Source organism: Amphiura filiformis, chromosome 4, assembly GCF_039555335.1.
Source record: "Amphiura filiformis chromosome 4, Afil_fr2py, whole genome shotgun sequence".
NCBI lineage: Eukaryota > Metazoa > Echinodermata > Ophiuroidea > Amphilepidida > Amphiuridae > Amphiura > Amphiura filiformis.
In genome coordinates, this window is record NC_092631.1 from 79,976,988 (window position 1) to 79,992,302 (window position 15,315).

General features: G+C 35.9%; 1 protein-coding gene across 1 annotated transcript in view; it reads right to left on the reverse strand.

The window, feature by feature from the left end:
* The window catches only part of LOC140151484 (gamma-aminobutyric acid type B receptor subunit 2-like), a 108,221-nt gene that overhangs the window by 23,513 nt on the left and 69,393 nt on the right, over positions 1 to 15,315 (reverse strand). Inside the window, exons 5-7 of the mRNA XM_072173835.1 lie at positions 11,032 to 11,146; positions 5,804 to 5,946; positions 5,106 to 5,256 (exon numbers count right to left, since the gene is read on the reverse strand). Coding sequence (XP_072029936.1) covers positions 5,106 to 5,256; positions 5,804 to 5,946; positions 11,032 to 11,146 — 409 coding nt within the window. The remainder of the gene's footprint in view (positions 1 to 5,105; positions 5,257 to 5,803; positions 5,947 to 11,031; positions 11,147 to 15,315) is intronic.

Below are 15,315 nucleotides of genomic sequence, written 5' to 3' on the forward strand. Positions count from 1 at the left end.
TTGAAACTTATGCGTAAACATTTTTGGGGAAATCTAAAATTATTTTATATAAAACTTACAGACAGCAATAAAAACTGAATATTTGTACCCAGGGTTCTGGGTCAGAGTGCAACACTATTTTATGTTATGTATAATATTTTTTTGGGGAGGATCTAAAATTTTATTTACTGTTCTGTATGATAAGTGTTTACACAAGTTAAAAGCAAATATTCAGTAAGAAGGAAATATTCAGTTTTTATTGTTAATAAGAGCCTTAAAAAAAATTCAACGACCCAAAATTTCAACGAAGACATTCCTTCAAAATCCCATATTTTTTCTCATCATTTTTCAAACCCAACATTTTTACCATTTTGCTTTTCATCATTTCCCAAACCCAGCATTTTTCACCATTTTTTATTTCATCATCATAAAACCCACACTTTTTCACCATTTGTCATTTTATTTACCTTCAAGCACCCCCTTTTTACTATTTTTCTTTGAAAAAAATAAAAATTAAAAATAAATATATTTTGTATATGTATACCATGAACCAACTTTCAACGAAAACAAATTCAACGAACCAATATTCAGAAAACCAACAAACTGCACTATGCACCACATTCAAAGAGATAGGATTGCGGTCTGAGAAAAGACTTTCTTACCATCTCCTGCTTGAAAATACTTTTGAAAATAACTTATTATCAGATATTTCTAATGTCGATTACACCAAAGGCAACCTAGGTCCTACTGATTTAGAACCTTTAGAAGGTGTGCAAATGTTCATAGATGACATTTACGTATATGGCTACCTTTCAAACTCAAACCTTGTGGATAAAGGTGGAAAAACTCTCTTATCAACAGGCGAAACAGGACATGCAAAGAGAGTAGTAGCTGCCATTCAAGTGTGTATTGGTGCTTCATTTGGTGTTGGAGAAGCATTCATTCCTGTACAAATAATTCAAACAATGCTTACAGGCACACATGGGATAGTAGGGAAAACGATAGAATCAATAGAAAGAAAAACAACTAACCAATGCATAGACCAATGGACATATATCACAAATGAAAAACCTGCCGCATGTTTTGTAGCCAAACTAGATGTTTCAAAAGTCCCAATACAAAAACTGCACCAACACTTAGACACCTTTCAAAGACATCTTTTAGCCATTGGATACAACCTATATTGCGTCGATTACACACAGGACTTTTCAGGCACACTCCACCGTCCCACCCTTGTAAACTTCCTCATGAGTATGGGCTATAACAACCAAGGTGATTTCATATCCGCATTTAACAATGACACCCCAACAATTCTAGAAAACACATCATCTGTAGGCAACAACGTATGTACATGGATTTCTTCCAAAAATGATAAAACAATTCGCGTCAAACTTTATAACAAAATAGTATCTAATTTCGAAGCAGGTGAAGTACAATCCCAATTTGGTGGCCATCTTGCAGACTATGCTGACTGCAGCAATGAACACATGAAGCAAACATTTACACACCACAAAGTACAAGAACGAGGCTGCACAAGAGTTGAAATTTCCTTGTATGCTTTTGAAAGAGGTGAAGAAACAGTAGCCCATAACATTATACAAGAAGCACTTGAAATGTTTAGAGGCACAAATTTATTTTTTATCCAACCAGCACCAAACCAATGGCTTTGTCTAGCAGAACAAATTGACAGATGCTGCGTAATTGCAAACCAACCAACCAAAACAATCAATGTCGGATGGTATGCAAACACCAAAACAGGAAAAATTGCAGGAATGCAGTTTGATGTAAAAAACATAGACAACTGGGAGAAAGCAGTGCAGTGGTTCATTTCAGAATTTGGCTTCAAAAATTGCCCAATCTTTCGCATAGACATTCTTGACATCCAGAAGAACAACATTATATCTGAAGACGGAATAACTATTGATAAACTCAGATGCTATGTTAAGAATGCACCAACCATATTAGCCCGCTCTAAAAAGCCAACTGAAGTTCATAAAGATCCTCCTTGTTTACAGAAGCTTCTTCCCCAACAAACTTTGTAGAATGGGAATGGCGTACTAAGAAAACAAAGAACAGCATAGGTATAGAAAAAATAAGGCATGAAATCCTTGAAGTTCCAACAAACAGAGAAATATCTACTCTTTCAGTGAATAAAAGGAAACTTAGATTATTCGACCTTATAGAAAGTGGAAAAGTTGCAAACTGGAAATTAGAAAAGGAAAGACAGCTTCAAGAGAACATCAATAAAAGAATCAAAGAATTTGAAATTGTTCAACAAGCGGTACTAAGAAAAACTCATGCCGAGGACATAAAGAGACAAATGCATAATCTAGTCTTGGATGCATTCAAAAACTACCCACCTCTAAAACTTGTCGAAATACCACTTCAAATTACAAACATAATTGTACTAGGTTTTAGACTGTCCAATGGTAAATTCACCAGTGCCAGAATGGTAGTAAGTTTTACAGGAGAAACAGTAGATGAAGTATATTGGGCTTCGTCATCTATAGTACGGTATTTCAAAGTTATTGTAGATAATAACTATTGCTGTACTGAAGAAACTACTCATTATTTTCCATCGTTGTCTTCCTGTCCACAATTTAGCTTAGAAGGAAACAAATTTCATATAGACCCTCACAACCAGTAGACTCTTCCTGGGTTAGTAGTCTAAAGAGTTTGATTGACAACATAGAAGAAACTGTACCTCCTAAATCCTCATATCTCCTTAGAATTGATCCACCCGAACCTAAGAACACAATCCAAGCATCAAAAATGAAAGAAGGTGAATATACATGCTACCAGTATGCTTTCACCACATACAGAGGCAAACCGAAAACAATTATATTGCTTATTGCATCAGGAACTACAGAAGAAATACCTGCATACGGCCCATTCCTACAGGAAGAAGTAGACAAGTTAGATCTATCAAATTGTATGGCACCAATTTACTGTAAAATAGGCGAATTGAAACACACCAAATCCAGGAACAAAGACAGAACAGTTTCTCTTGTTGCAAGCCACATGCAATCACAACCTATGCAATCACAGTCTATGTCTCCAGTACAAGAACCAATTCCACTGGACCACAATGTTGCACCTGAGGTAGTTAGAACAAGAAATGTGCAAAGCATAAAGCCTGCGAAAGAAAACCCGAAACCTGTTTCAAGGAAAATACGGGCGGATGTTGTAGGTGCGAAGTTATACCCCAAAACTAGCGTGAATGAAATGCTACAAGGCAAGTATGTATTTGATGCATTTCATACACAAACAATAGACAAGAAAGAAAGCATACGTACTTATCTACACCTACAAAGTATAGATAATACTGGAAAGAGAGCTGATTTCTTATATGGATATTCTACGTACGGCCCATCCATAGAACAAGAAATAGCCAAGATAGATTTCGAAAATACCATAGCGCCTATATACTGCACAATAACAGACATACCTGGTCGTGGTAGAGAATTTCACATATTATAAGATAGAAGTCCATTTCCACATTGCACTTTTCTGCGCTGATAACATAGAGGAGTTGCAAAGTACAAAGAGATTACCCATACACTAGGCATAGAATTTGAACCATTCTCAATATAGAAAGCATGTGTTGTACTACAGCATTTCGAAATTATCTGGTTTTGTGGGGAACAAGTCAAAAGACTTTCTAGGGTTTGTATTTGCAACAGGTTTCTGTTTCGGCTCTGGTGTATGTACATACTTCCAAGTTGTTGCAAGCACACCCAAAATCGATATGGCAAAATGGATATGGCAATAGTACCAAAATACACAACTTGTTGTACCATTTTTGTAGCTTCATATATTTGTTGAGATATGTCTTCTATTGTATTTGTGTTGATTTCCAAATCCTCTACTTTCTCGTCTATATCCTCTACATCACTTGCAACACTCTCTACCTCATCTTGTGTCTCTCCCAATCTACTAGCCATATTTTGTACAGTCGTGTCTATATTCTGTAGCCTATTGTGTATGGCAACCAAGAGACTATTGTGTTCTACAAGGCTTGTAGACAGGTCAAGGTATTCTGCATTAGATTGTAGAGGGATATCGGGTTCGGTACCTATTGCATCTTCTTGGGCTTTTGGTAGTTCCGTAAGCATTGGGGCTGTTGGGGGCTCTTCCGCTTCTTTCCATATTTTATATAATCTTGGGGACCCGATTCCATACTTTTTTTAAATTTCTTTGGCAGGCATCTGCCCACGCAAATTGTGGATGTCTTTGATGTCTTCTTCCGAGAGTTGTTTTCTTGGCGGCATTTTTAGAAAGGTATATATATACCCTAGATATTTTCTGGAGATCTCCAGTGCTACTCTGAAAAAATCCAGAATTTGTTGGTTTGCACAGCTAGCTACACAGCTAGCTACACAGCAAATTTTAGCTACATATACAGCTAAATATTAGCAAATAGCAACTAGTTTTGCAATTAGCTAATAGCAAACCAACAAATTCTGGGTTTTTTCAGAGTAGCACTGGAGAGCTCCAGAAAATATCTAGGGTATAGGTTTGAAAAATGATGAGAAAAAATGTGGGATTTTGAAGGAATGTCTTCGTTGAAATTTTGGGTCGTTGAATTTTTTTTAAGGCTCTTATTAAAACAATATAAAGAAAAATAAAAACCAAAAGCAGTTAAAACACACATTTTAAAAAAATCACAACTTTTTTTATTGCATTCTCAAATCAAGTGTTGTATTTAGAATTTTTTTAATTATTTCTGTTTTAAGAGGTCATAGGTCAAAGGTCATAAGGTCAAGCCATGCTGAATGACATTTTTGAAGGATTTATAACTTTTTTTTTTTTTTTTCGTATGTCGAATTCAATCCTGTATTTTAGAAATTGGAAATTTTTAGCCATTTAAATGCTTTTTATACAGGATTGAATTATGCAATTATGGTACTTTGTATACTACTGGCTGTACATGTACAAAATTTTCGAGCTTCCAAAAAAAAGGATAAGTTTTAAGTTAAGGAAGTTAAGGTTAAGGTTATACATAGTTAAGGGGACCCATTATCAACAAAAAAACATCAAGGCCGCATGCCCGGCAGTGCTGAGGCCGGAAACTCCCATAGTGAGGACTTTATTGGGACTATGAGGTAATACTAGCTAATACTCACCTAGTAATTGCAGCTGTCTTTCAGCCTCCTGTAGCATGAGGGCGATAGTCCACACGCTGTCATAGCCATACGGTGCTTCTGTATAGCCGGTTAGTGATTCAGGATTGCCGCCAACATAGTCTTTGTATTCTTTTAAAAACTGCTCTGTCGTCTTATTTCAGAATCAATGTAAGAGAGAAAGAAAAGAAACGTGGAGATTTTCAAAAGGCAATATTTTCTGGTGATGTTGTCTTCTCATACATACGTTTCAGTATTATTCTGTCTATAGTTATTTTTAGCTGTCAATAATATTTAAAAACGTTAATAGTGTCCATCAATAGATTTTCATTGGATCGTGGAATGGATGAAACTAATCCGAGTTTTAAAACAACAAAAGGCTTTCAGACACAACGTAAGTTCATATTTATATTGGTATGTACAGAGATAAAACAAATTGGTATGTCTCATGTTGACCAGCATACTTTATATTACCAGTTTATTCTAAGCATACATTCGCGTCACCAAAATATTATTCCTTGTACTTTTGTTTTCGGCAGTTATCGTAGCAGTGGTGAATCACCAAATCTTACGGTGCTCATCCAGAATCCAAAAATTCCTAAAAGGAGAAATAATTATCAAGCATGGATGACACAATATGAGGTTATCTTTCTGTGTTATGGATGCCCTAGCAAAATATAAACACAAAGAATGCCACGTACCCGACCCGATACCCCTGGATGTTCCGATAGACTCATCGGTAACGCATCCATGGAAAATGATCCTGACACTGCCTCGTCCATCTGTGCTTGGGAACAATCGTGATTTTTATCATCTTTACGCCACCATTCATAACTGTACCAACCTAAAGAAGACATACAATTTGATATTCAATGATGGTACTCACATGACATATTGATGGCGCTGTGTGGTATAATAGCCCCGCATTCTGGATGAGCAAGTGTTTCGTTTTATAGGTATTGGAGGCAGCATAGTATATCAGCTTGTAAATGGATACACATTCATCAATGTTAAAAGATTGATGTATGTTTAACATGTATGTGTGTACTTTAGCTTTTTATATTTGATAAGAGTTAAAGATGTTCAATTTCAATGCAATGACTTTGGGACCTGATGTGGATCGTGTCTAGTGTCATGCTATTTGTATTAAACGAAATGCTTTTCAATGTATTATACAATCGGTTAATTATGGGCTAAAAATATTTTCCCTCATTAGCATCAAACAGTAATAAACCCTAATATTTCACACGGTTAAGAAAGAAAGGTTATCGCTTATACCAAAAAGAGAGGCACCGTAAGATTTGGTGATTCACCACTGCTACGATAACTGCCTAAGTAATTTTGTGTGATTTTGAAAACAGGTACAGAATATGGTTCACGTGTACATCAGTTACGTAATCACCCTATTCATTTCTGATTATTCCATTTGTCTCATTATCATTTTGTTCTTGTGCAAGGATTGGTGAATAAATATGTTTAACTGCATGCTTGTACCAATTTTTGTACTTGTTCTCAAAATTATCAAAAACTATTTAGGCTATTATCGTAGCAGGGTGACGATATATTTTAGTGGTCATTTGTTTAAGTACATATTCAAGACAAACCATGGAGATTGTTCACATAACTCCCTTGGTCGTGTAAGGCAAAGCTAGGATGTCCTTGGGTTTCAGAGATAAATATCCCGTGGCATTAGAGAGATAAAGACTTGGACCTTTAACATTATCCCCATTTACATTTCTTAACTGGCGGAATGTTAGCAAACCCTTAAGGTTTCAAGCCATTAACGAAATCACTATGCAAACAAGTTAATGTTCGTTGGGCTATGACATTTGTCGAATGAATTAGTTTGTAATATCTTGAGGATTGAGGAAACAAAATCCGTATTTAAGGAATCAGAGATGCTTCAGGTAAGGATGATAAATAACAGCAGACATTAAGTCAATTGACACAGTGAATCTTGTGATTATATTTCGTCTGTGTTGACTTTGTACTGCAGCAACACCCAGTTTCAAAAAAGTGACACAATGTGATTGATTGCTTTCATTTGGTGATAAACGAAATCGTGACATCGAGTTTTTGCAGACGATTAGGAATAGAACAAAGACAATAAAACTAAAATCGAAATGAAATACACTCCAGAACGAAAGAAAATAAGTCAAGTTGATCAAGCTGATTGAGCCTTTGCATTGAAACCTCATGCTGGCATTCAATAGTGAAACTGCTAAAGTATATCGTTGCTTTTCGAATATAGCTTGTTTACTTAAATAGCACATCACTTACGTTCAGTTTTTAAATTAAGACAGAATGTAAATGTCAAAGTGGTGTTATCTAGATTTTCTCTTTTGACGTTTTCAAATGAAATGAACTTTGTAAGCGATGTAAGTACCGTCGCTATTTCTCGGGGCAGGAAAAAGCATGGCTTTTACTCTACCATTTACGTCCAAACGCTTATAAGTGACAAGAACTGATCGATCGCTAAATCAAATACGCATATGGCTGTAGGTGTGAGAGTGACATGGCATGATCGATTACTAATTCGTGATCACAGTCGTGAGGCGAGCACATTCACCTTTGTATAGTATGACACCCACAGCAGACAGAAATTATACTTTTGACTTTTGTGAGAATACAGAAAATTATCACAAATTATAATTTTTAAATTTAAACATTGATGGCATGCCTTTTTCATTAATTTGAACAACCCACCAAATGTTCAACTGGCACTTCAAATTCTGAGATGACCAGCACACATATCTGATACGTCAGCAAATTCTGAGATGACCAGCACACATATCTGATACGTCAGCAAATTCTGAGATGACCAGCACATATATCTGATACGTCAGCAAATTCTGAGATGACCAGCACACATATCTGATACGTCAGCAAATTCTGAGATGACCAGCACATATATCTGATACGTCAGCAAATTCTGAGATGACCAGCACACATATCTGATACGTCAGCAAATTCTGAGATGACCAGCACATATATCTGATACGTCAGCAAATTCTGAGATGACCAGCACACATATCTGATACGTCAGCAAATTCTGAGATGACCAGCACACATATCTGATACGTCAGCAAATTCTGAGATGACCAGCACACATATCTGATACGTCAGCAAATTCTGAGATGACCAGCACACATATCTGATACGTCAGCAAACGTAACACTTTTGTAACCGGATCAGCTACTATTTTGAAGAAACTAAATGTGCATTAATACCGATTTCACGCTGAATCATGTTATTCACGTGATTTGTCGAGGCGCAAAACTGACATAAAAGTAAAAAGTCACGAAACTTTAGATTGTAGATTTCACTTTGAGTGTAAACATTACACCCAAATGACTTAAAGGAGTATTTCGTGATCCTAGCATCCTCTATTTATGTCATTTTTCATTAGATATCCACGAAAAAAACCTATTCCCAAAATTTCAGTTGATTCCGATTTTGCGTTCGCGAGTTATGCATGATTATGTGTATTACACTGCTCCATAGACAATGCGTTGTAATTTCGTTTTGGTGCACCAGAACGAAATTCAAATTTCACGATATCTTTGCTAAACGAATTAATCTGCAAGAAATATTTTGTACATAAACATTATGTAGCCAGAGGTTTCCAGTGATATAAAAATCTCAACTTTTTGGAGAAAAGTGGGGGATGAGGCTGTGGATCACGAAATGCCCTTAGCTATACTCGCAAAGGGTGTCCCCATGAGAACTGTTCGTCGGACACCTAATTGTTTGGGTATTTTAACGCCACAACTAAAAATAACTAAATAATTAGTGTGATTGGATAATAAATCAGCTATCACATACTTTTTGAATTTTGACAATTGACCACACCGTTCCTGAAATATAAGAATTTTACGAAACTCTCTCATTTTCAAACCTTTCCACAGAATCAAATATCAATCGATGATCTGTATTCGGAATGCTAATCACAGCGCACGAGGCGTCTATTATCATTGATAGATATTTGACTCCGTGGAGATCCTGTGTCATATACTGGGGTACACAAAAAGGTGGTTTTGTTACATGTTGATGTGCAGCTTGGATTTCAAAACACTGTCACTTGAGTATTCCCTCACTTAGAAGATTCAATTAGGTCTTAAATTGAGGCTAATTTATTATATATTACTCATGTTTTTAATCTGTTTTAAAATAATTTTTAATTTTTTTCTTATGACGTTTGGCATGAAATGTGCCAAGGTTGGTTGAGGATTAGGAGGAGGAGGAGGATTAGGAGGAGGGATTCGTATCGTTAATTTGATCTAAACCCCCATTAAAAATGTGAATTTAGTAAAAAAAATGTCTAAATGAACTCCCAGACATCTAAACCAAGTAAATAAATACAGAAGGTCATTTAAAAGACTAATACCTGCTCAGAATGATTGTAAATGTTGAAAAAAGACGTGGGGTTAAATCCCACCTACTTTGTGATTGTGTTTGCCCCCACTCTCTCATTTTTTAACCGATTTCCATAAAAAAAAGTTGTCAAAATCCTCAGGAGGATGAACCACTTCAAATGAGACGTGTAGGTAAGATGTTTGAAACATTTCATTTTTTTACTATGTAACACAAAGGTACCCCAGGTTGTGACACAGGACCTGGAACGAATTGAAATTGAGGTAGTTTTGTAAAAGTCTTGTATTTCAAAATCGGAGTGGTCAATTGTCAAAATTCAAAAAGTATGTGATACAGGGTGTCCCAAAAAAAAGAGGCCCCTCATTGCGCCCCTTTTTCTCCTATTTCTGTTGATCAAATATATTTTGGTATGTAAAAAAACCTTGAGTCGTTAGCTATAATAAACCAAAACAATTATATCAATCGGCTCACAACTTTTGAAGATATGCTCTTTTAAAGAAATGTACCCGTTTTTCACTCTGTCCACGGAGAGGGTTTGGCTACTTCAAAGATTGAAAAAGAAATGTACCCGTTTTTCACTTTGTCCACGGAGAGGGTTTGGCTACTTCAAAGATTGAAAAAGAGTACACATACCATGCATGAATATCAAACATTTCTCAATGATAACTTTATAAAATAACTTTGTTTATGTTATGGGCTTTACCGGTGGGTTGGGCAATGGATTTTGTTAATAGTGTCATTAATTTGTGGGTAAAATGGATGCCGAATGGGACTTCTTTTGTTTTACTTGCAATTACTTATTTTTTCTTGGTTATTTATGCCTTTTTGTTTTATTATGTTTCTTACTTTCTTACGTTGTTGTTTCTTGCTTTCTTTTTTTTTAATTTACAACATAAGTCATTTCTCTTTTTAGGATAAAAGGTAGCCCTAAAAGGCTGTTTGGTTTGTATTTGGTTCTTCTGAAGTGAGTTTACTATGCTGCTCTGCCCTCTACCTGGTTGCCTCCTTGGCGAATACAGGTTTCAGCCCTGGTCCTCATTGCATCTATTGCGTTGCGTACCATCCTTGTGCGCCGGATACTTGCGAATGCATTCAGTAATACGTTTGCGAAGATCTTGGATTTTGCCACAAAGGAAAAAAATCAAGTGTTAAGGTCTGGTGATCGTGCAGGCCACTCCACAACATGAGCCATCCCAACCACTCTGTTTACTATCCGTGGACAGAGTGAAAAACGGGTACTTTTATTCAAAAGGACATATCTTCAAAAGTTGTGAGCCGATTGAAATAATTGTTTTGGTTTATTAAAGCTAATGATTAAAGGTTTTTTTACATACCAAAATATATTTAATCAACTCTTCAGAAATAGGAGAAAAAGAGGGCGCAATGAGGGGCCTCTTTTTTTTGGGACACCCTGTAGCTGATATATTCTGTAGATCCATCCTTTTTTAAACAAGTACATCATAACAATGCAAACATACCAAGAAATGAATTGTCAAAGAGCCGTTTTATCCTGAATCAAGCAGGCCATTGGCTTAGCATTCTATAAATTTCTCACCATTTACAATCCAGACATACTTGGCCCCATACATTCCTTCCTTGTAAGCCTGGCAAAAGATCTGTCTCGCCTTGTCCTCATAAAAACTACCCAAAATAATTCGTGCTCCACGTTTCTATAAGAAATGAACAGACGTATAAAGCTATTATATTCCCATATTGTGAGAGGAAATTGAAATATGAACCCATAATATATCATTCAATTTGAAAAATCAAATCCGCATGCAGGATTATGATGGCAAATGCAGACTTACGTTGGTTAATCAAGTTATAACCTGGCAATGTAGTTGACTGTTGATATTTAGTTAGTAGTAACGGTACATTTCACTTACGATTTCGAAGGTTACCATTGCATTCTAAGCTGATCGTAACATTACATGATCGGTCTACCTCATTGAAAACCCACTGAATTAAAGCAGGTTCATTTGTACTCAAATGGAAAAACATTTTCACATAAATCGTTATAATTATGGTTATGAAAATTTAACATTGAAAATACACTTAAAGGTCTAACATCGTTGGCCAGGCCAACTGGCCAGTTTCGTGCAGTAACTAAATACCATCAAGTAAAAATGGTATACTAGGATTTGTGTAGGTAACCTTATCCTTACATATCACAATGTTCTTTACACTGATCAGGACCTTGGCGAGTTAGACACTTTTATTATCATGGATTATGTTTTGCCATTGAGCTTGTGTAACATTTATGAATAAATCCAGACGTGCTGTTAACCTTAAAATTGTCGACTTCACTTGACAGACGTGCAAAAGGTTCATTAGATCTAACGTTTTCAATATCGAACGGTAATCAGATACTGGTGCGTTATGCAATATCCCTCACAAACTAATGAAAACTTTGTGCTACATCCAGAACAAGCTATAAAATTGCATTTAGGTTTGGCCCTGAAATGTCCCTATCTGATGACAATGATACCCGATATACGACGAATCAAGTGAAATGAGTCATTTGTCGCAGAAAATAAAGTCCCGTTTAATAAACACTTGTTCATTTAATGGGCGACAGTGCTGAAAATTCCTCCAACATTAGAGCTACAGTTCCTGAGATTATAATTTTTGGCTGAAAAAATGCAAGGAATATAGACACTTGTTTGGACGGGGCCCGATACCTCCTCTGGTTCATAATCAACCTGTTCTCTCTAATACTAAGACTGTATGCGACTGAACACATACTCGTAATCGGTCTATGTGAGACTGAATACACAGCAGTAAATAGCGCCCTCTGTTTTACATTAAGGTTAAGTATTCCTCATTCAAACCAATTCAATGCACGACCTCGGAGTTACTTGCATGACTTTGGCGGGCTATTTTGAAACTGTCATTGTTGTACATGCAGGTACTTCTTTTGAAAATCCTAAACAAGCTATAGCAGTCGCTGATAGGATATGCAGTTTATAGAACACGGATAACCTCTATTGGGCAATGTTGCATTAAGGTTACTGTTGGTCAATGTTACATTAGGTAAGGTAAGGGGTTATTGGTTAGGGTTAGGATTAGGATTAGAATTAGGATTAGGGTTAGGTTAGTGGGTTAGGGTTAGGGTTAGGGTTAGTGGGTTAGGGTTAGTGGGTTAGGGTTAGGGTTAGTGGGTCAGGGTTAGTGGGTTAGGGTTAGGGTTAGTGGGTTAGGGTTAAGGTTAAGTTTAATGGATTAGGGTTAGGGTTAGGTTTAGTTGGTTAGAGTTAGGGCCCCAGTATCAACAAAACATTAAGGCCGCAGGTCCGGCAGGCCGGAGGGTTAGGCTTAAGGTTTGAGTAACCTTAAGGGTGATGGGCTGCCAAAGTTCTGCTTTTTATATTCTATAGTTTCACATATTAACTCAAGTATTTATTAACACCGTTGAAAATACTTACTAAAGTGAATTTTGATCAAGAGAGGGCGCTATTTACTGTTGTATATTCAGTCTCATATAGACTGATTACGATGTGCTTCTTCCCTTTTCGCCTGTTGACGATCAAATTGAGACCAAACTGTGCCATATTTGGCCTCTCACTTTTTAGATTCTTGAGCACCATGGGCAAAAAAACAAACAGTTTTTGTGTTCAACAATTCAAAATTTCAGTCAGCAAAAATTTTGTCGGTACAAGTTTGTACCCTCCCCCGGTTACGCCATTGCGACTTATGACTCATTTTACTTGATATTGTCACAATTCGAATCAAACACAACCGAACGTCTTCAGAGTGATGTCTCACGTTAAACGTTCCAGTAAAATGGAACAAAATATATAATATCTACAGGATTATATAAGAAACATCAAGTTTGCCAAAAGTGCGCAATTGACACTTTCTTCATTACATACTCCATTCATATTAATAATAAATGTTACAAAAGAATATTCTATTGCATCTGTGTTTAATTAAATATACACGTTACACGTCAAAATATCTGATTCATGACACGACATGTCAATATGTCACAAATCATTACCATTAAGCGATCCTACTCGCTTTTGAAATTGAAGATATCGCTTTGAGCAATATCACCTTTTCAAGAGAAATGTCTGAGGCGAAAAATATTCAAGTTGTGTATTGGTTCATAATGTAAATATTAAATGTTACATATCAAGATTTTAATCATTTAACACGTACTCGTCGAGAAGCTGTCGAGGCTAAAAATAACTCCAAGTTAGAATTATTGCATTTGACAGATGATTTATCCATATTCATGATATTGTGTGTTTAATATATTAGAATGGCATTAATTGGCACTACCATGATTTGTTTTCTCACTCTGCTTTAGGGATTAAAACGTTACAGAAAATATCTATAAGATATATCATTTGTTGAAAGGTTATATTTCAGACAGTGTTATCTTTACAAGGGATTTGCAACATTTTCATATATTAGTATTAATATGAGCTTATTTTTGAAAGTGGGATTTACTGGTATGCTTTCTAATAAAAAATCAAATATTTGATCGGTATTTCATAACAATGGCTTTTAATTTGAAATTGCAACAGCGTATAATGCATGGCGATATTAAACTTGCAATATGTTCAGTAAAATTGCAGAATCCAATGCAGAATATTGACCGAATTCTCTGATCCTTAACCATAAAACTACTGGGCCATATTTTGTTGTTGCAACCACCCTCCCCCCGATTTTCAATTATTCAAATATACTGGTATATTTATGTATAGCTATGGGTCTCCTCTATCCAGCGATATCAAAATAAGTACAAATATTCCCCACATAATGTCGCTATAACATGTGAGGGCGCCATGGAAATTTGGGAAATTCTGGCTATGTACAAAAGTATAGACAAAATTCGACTAAAAAATCTACAAAAATGCAATTTGTACCGAATTTTCTCCTAAATATAAAAGAAAATTACTATTATTACCTAACTAACAAGTAAAAAGTCAGTAGCTCTTGGAACTGCTTCACAAGAGCGATATGTAAGTCATTGATTTTACTGTCAGTATAAACCAATTTTTTATGACGGATAAAAAGATCTTAGGAGGCGTGGTACAACCCCCCTCTCGTTCGTAGTTCTAGGGTTAAACATGTTGATATGGATAAACCATCATCATCAAAATCTCAACATCATCACAACCAACACAAACTAAGAAACAAACCCATAACAGCATTTAAGAACACTATGCAGTAAAAATCAGATATTTTCAAAAAATGTTGGCAGACTTCAAAAAATGATTTTTCTTAATACTTTGTGTGTGGATGCACCTTGGGTCAGAGTCTACAGGAGTGACAGTCATATCGCCTCTAAACCTTTGGTTGCCATGGCAACAGCGAAAATGTCAATTTGCCCAATTTTCAGCATTTTCAGCATTTTCCCATGTAGCAAAATGTAGAAATATCAGGTCAGATTTCAGGATGAAGGAAATAATGTTCAGTACCCTTCTTTTATACAGTGAATAAGACATCCTTCTTCTCTATTAAAATCATGTAAACACAAACAAATCCCTTTCAGAAGTGGGTGAAACCATTATGTAAAATAGGGGTGTTTTTCATTATTTTCGGCCATGCCAAAACTTGTGTTGGGAAAATTAATGTAACCCCCAAAGTAACACTTTTCTCACAATAATCTGTTCAGGGTAGGTAGATAAGATGTTGGTCTAGTAATACCATGAAAAAAAAGTTGTGGTAAATTTCAAACGTGGGAGCAGTGTTGCCAGGAAAATTGCACAATTTTCAGTTTTTTAATTTAATATATTATGAAAAATAGGGCTTTTATCCACCTAGGGGATGATGATGCATTTTTATGATATTAGTATGAAGACATTACCAACTGTAGTGCATCAGTATC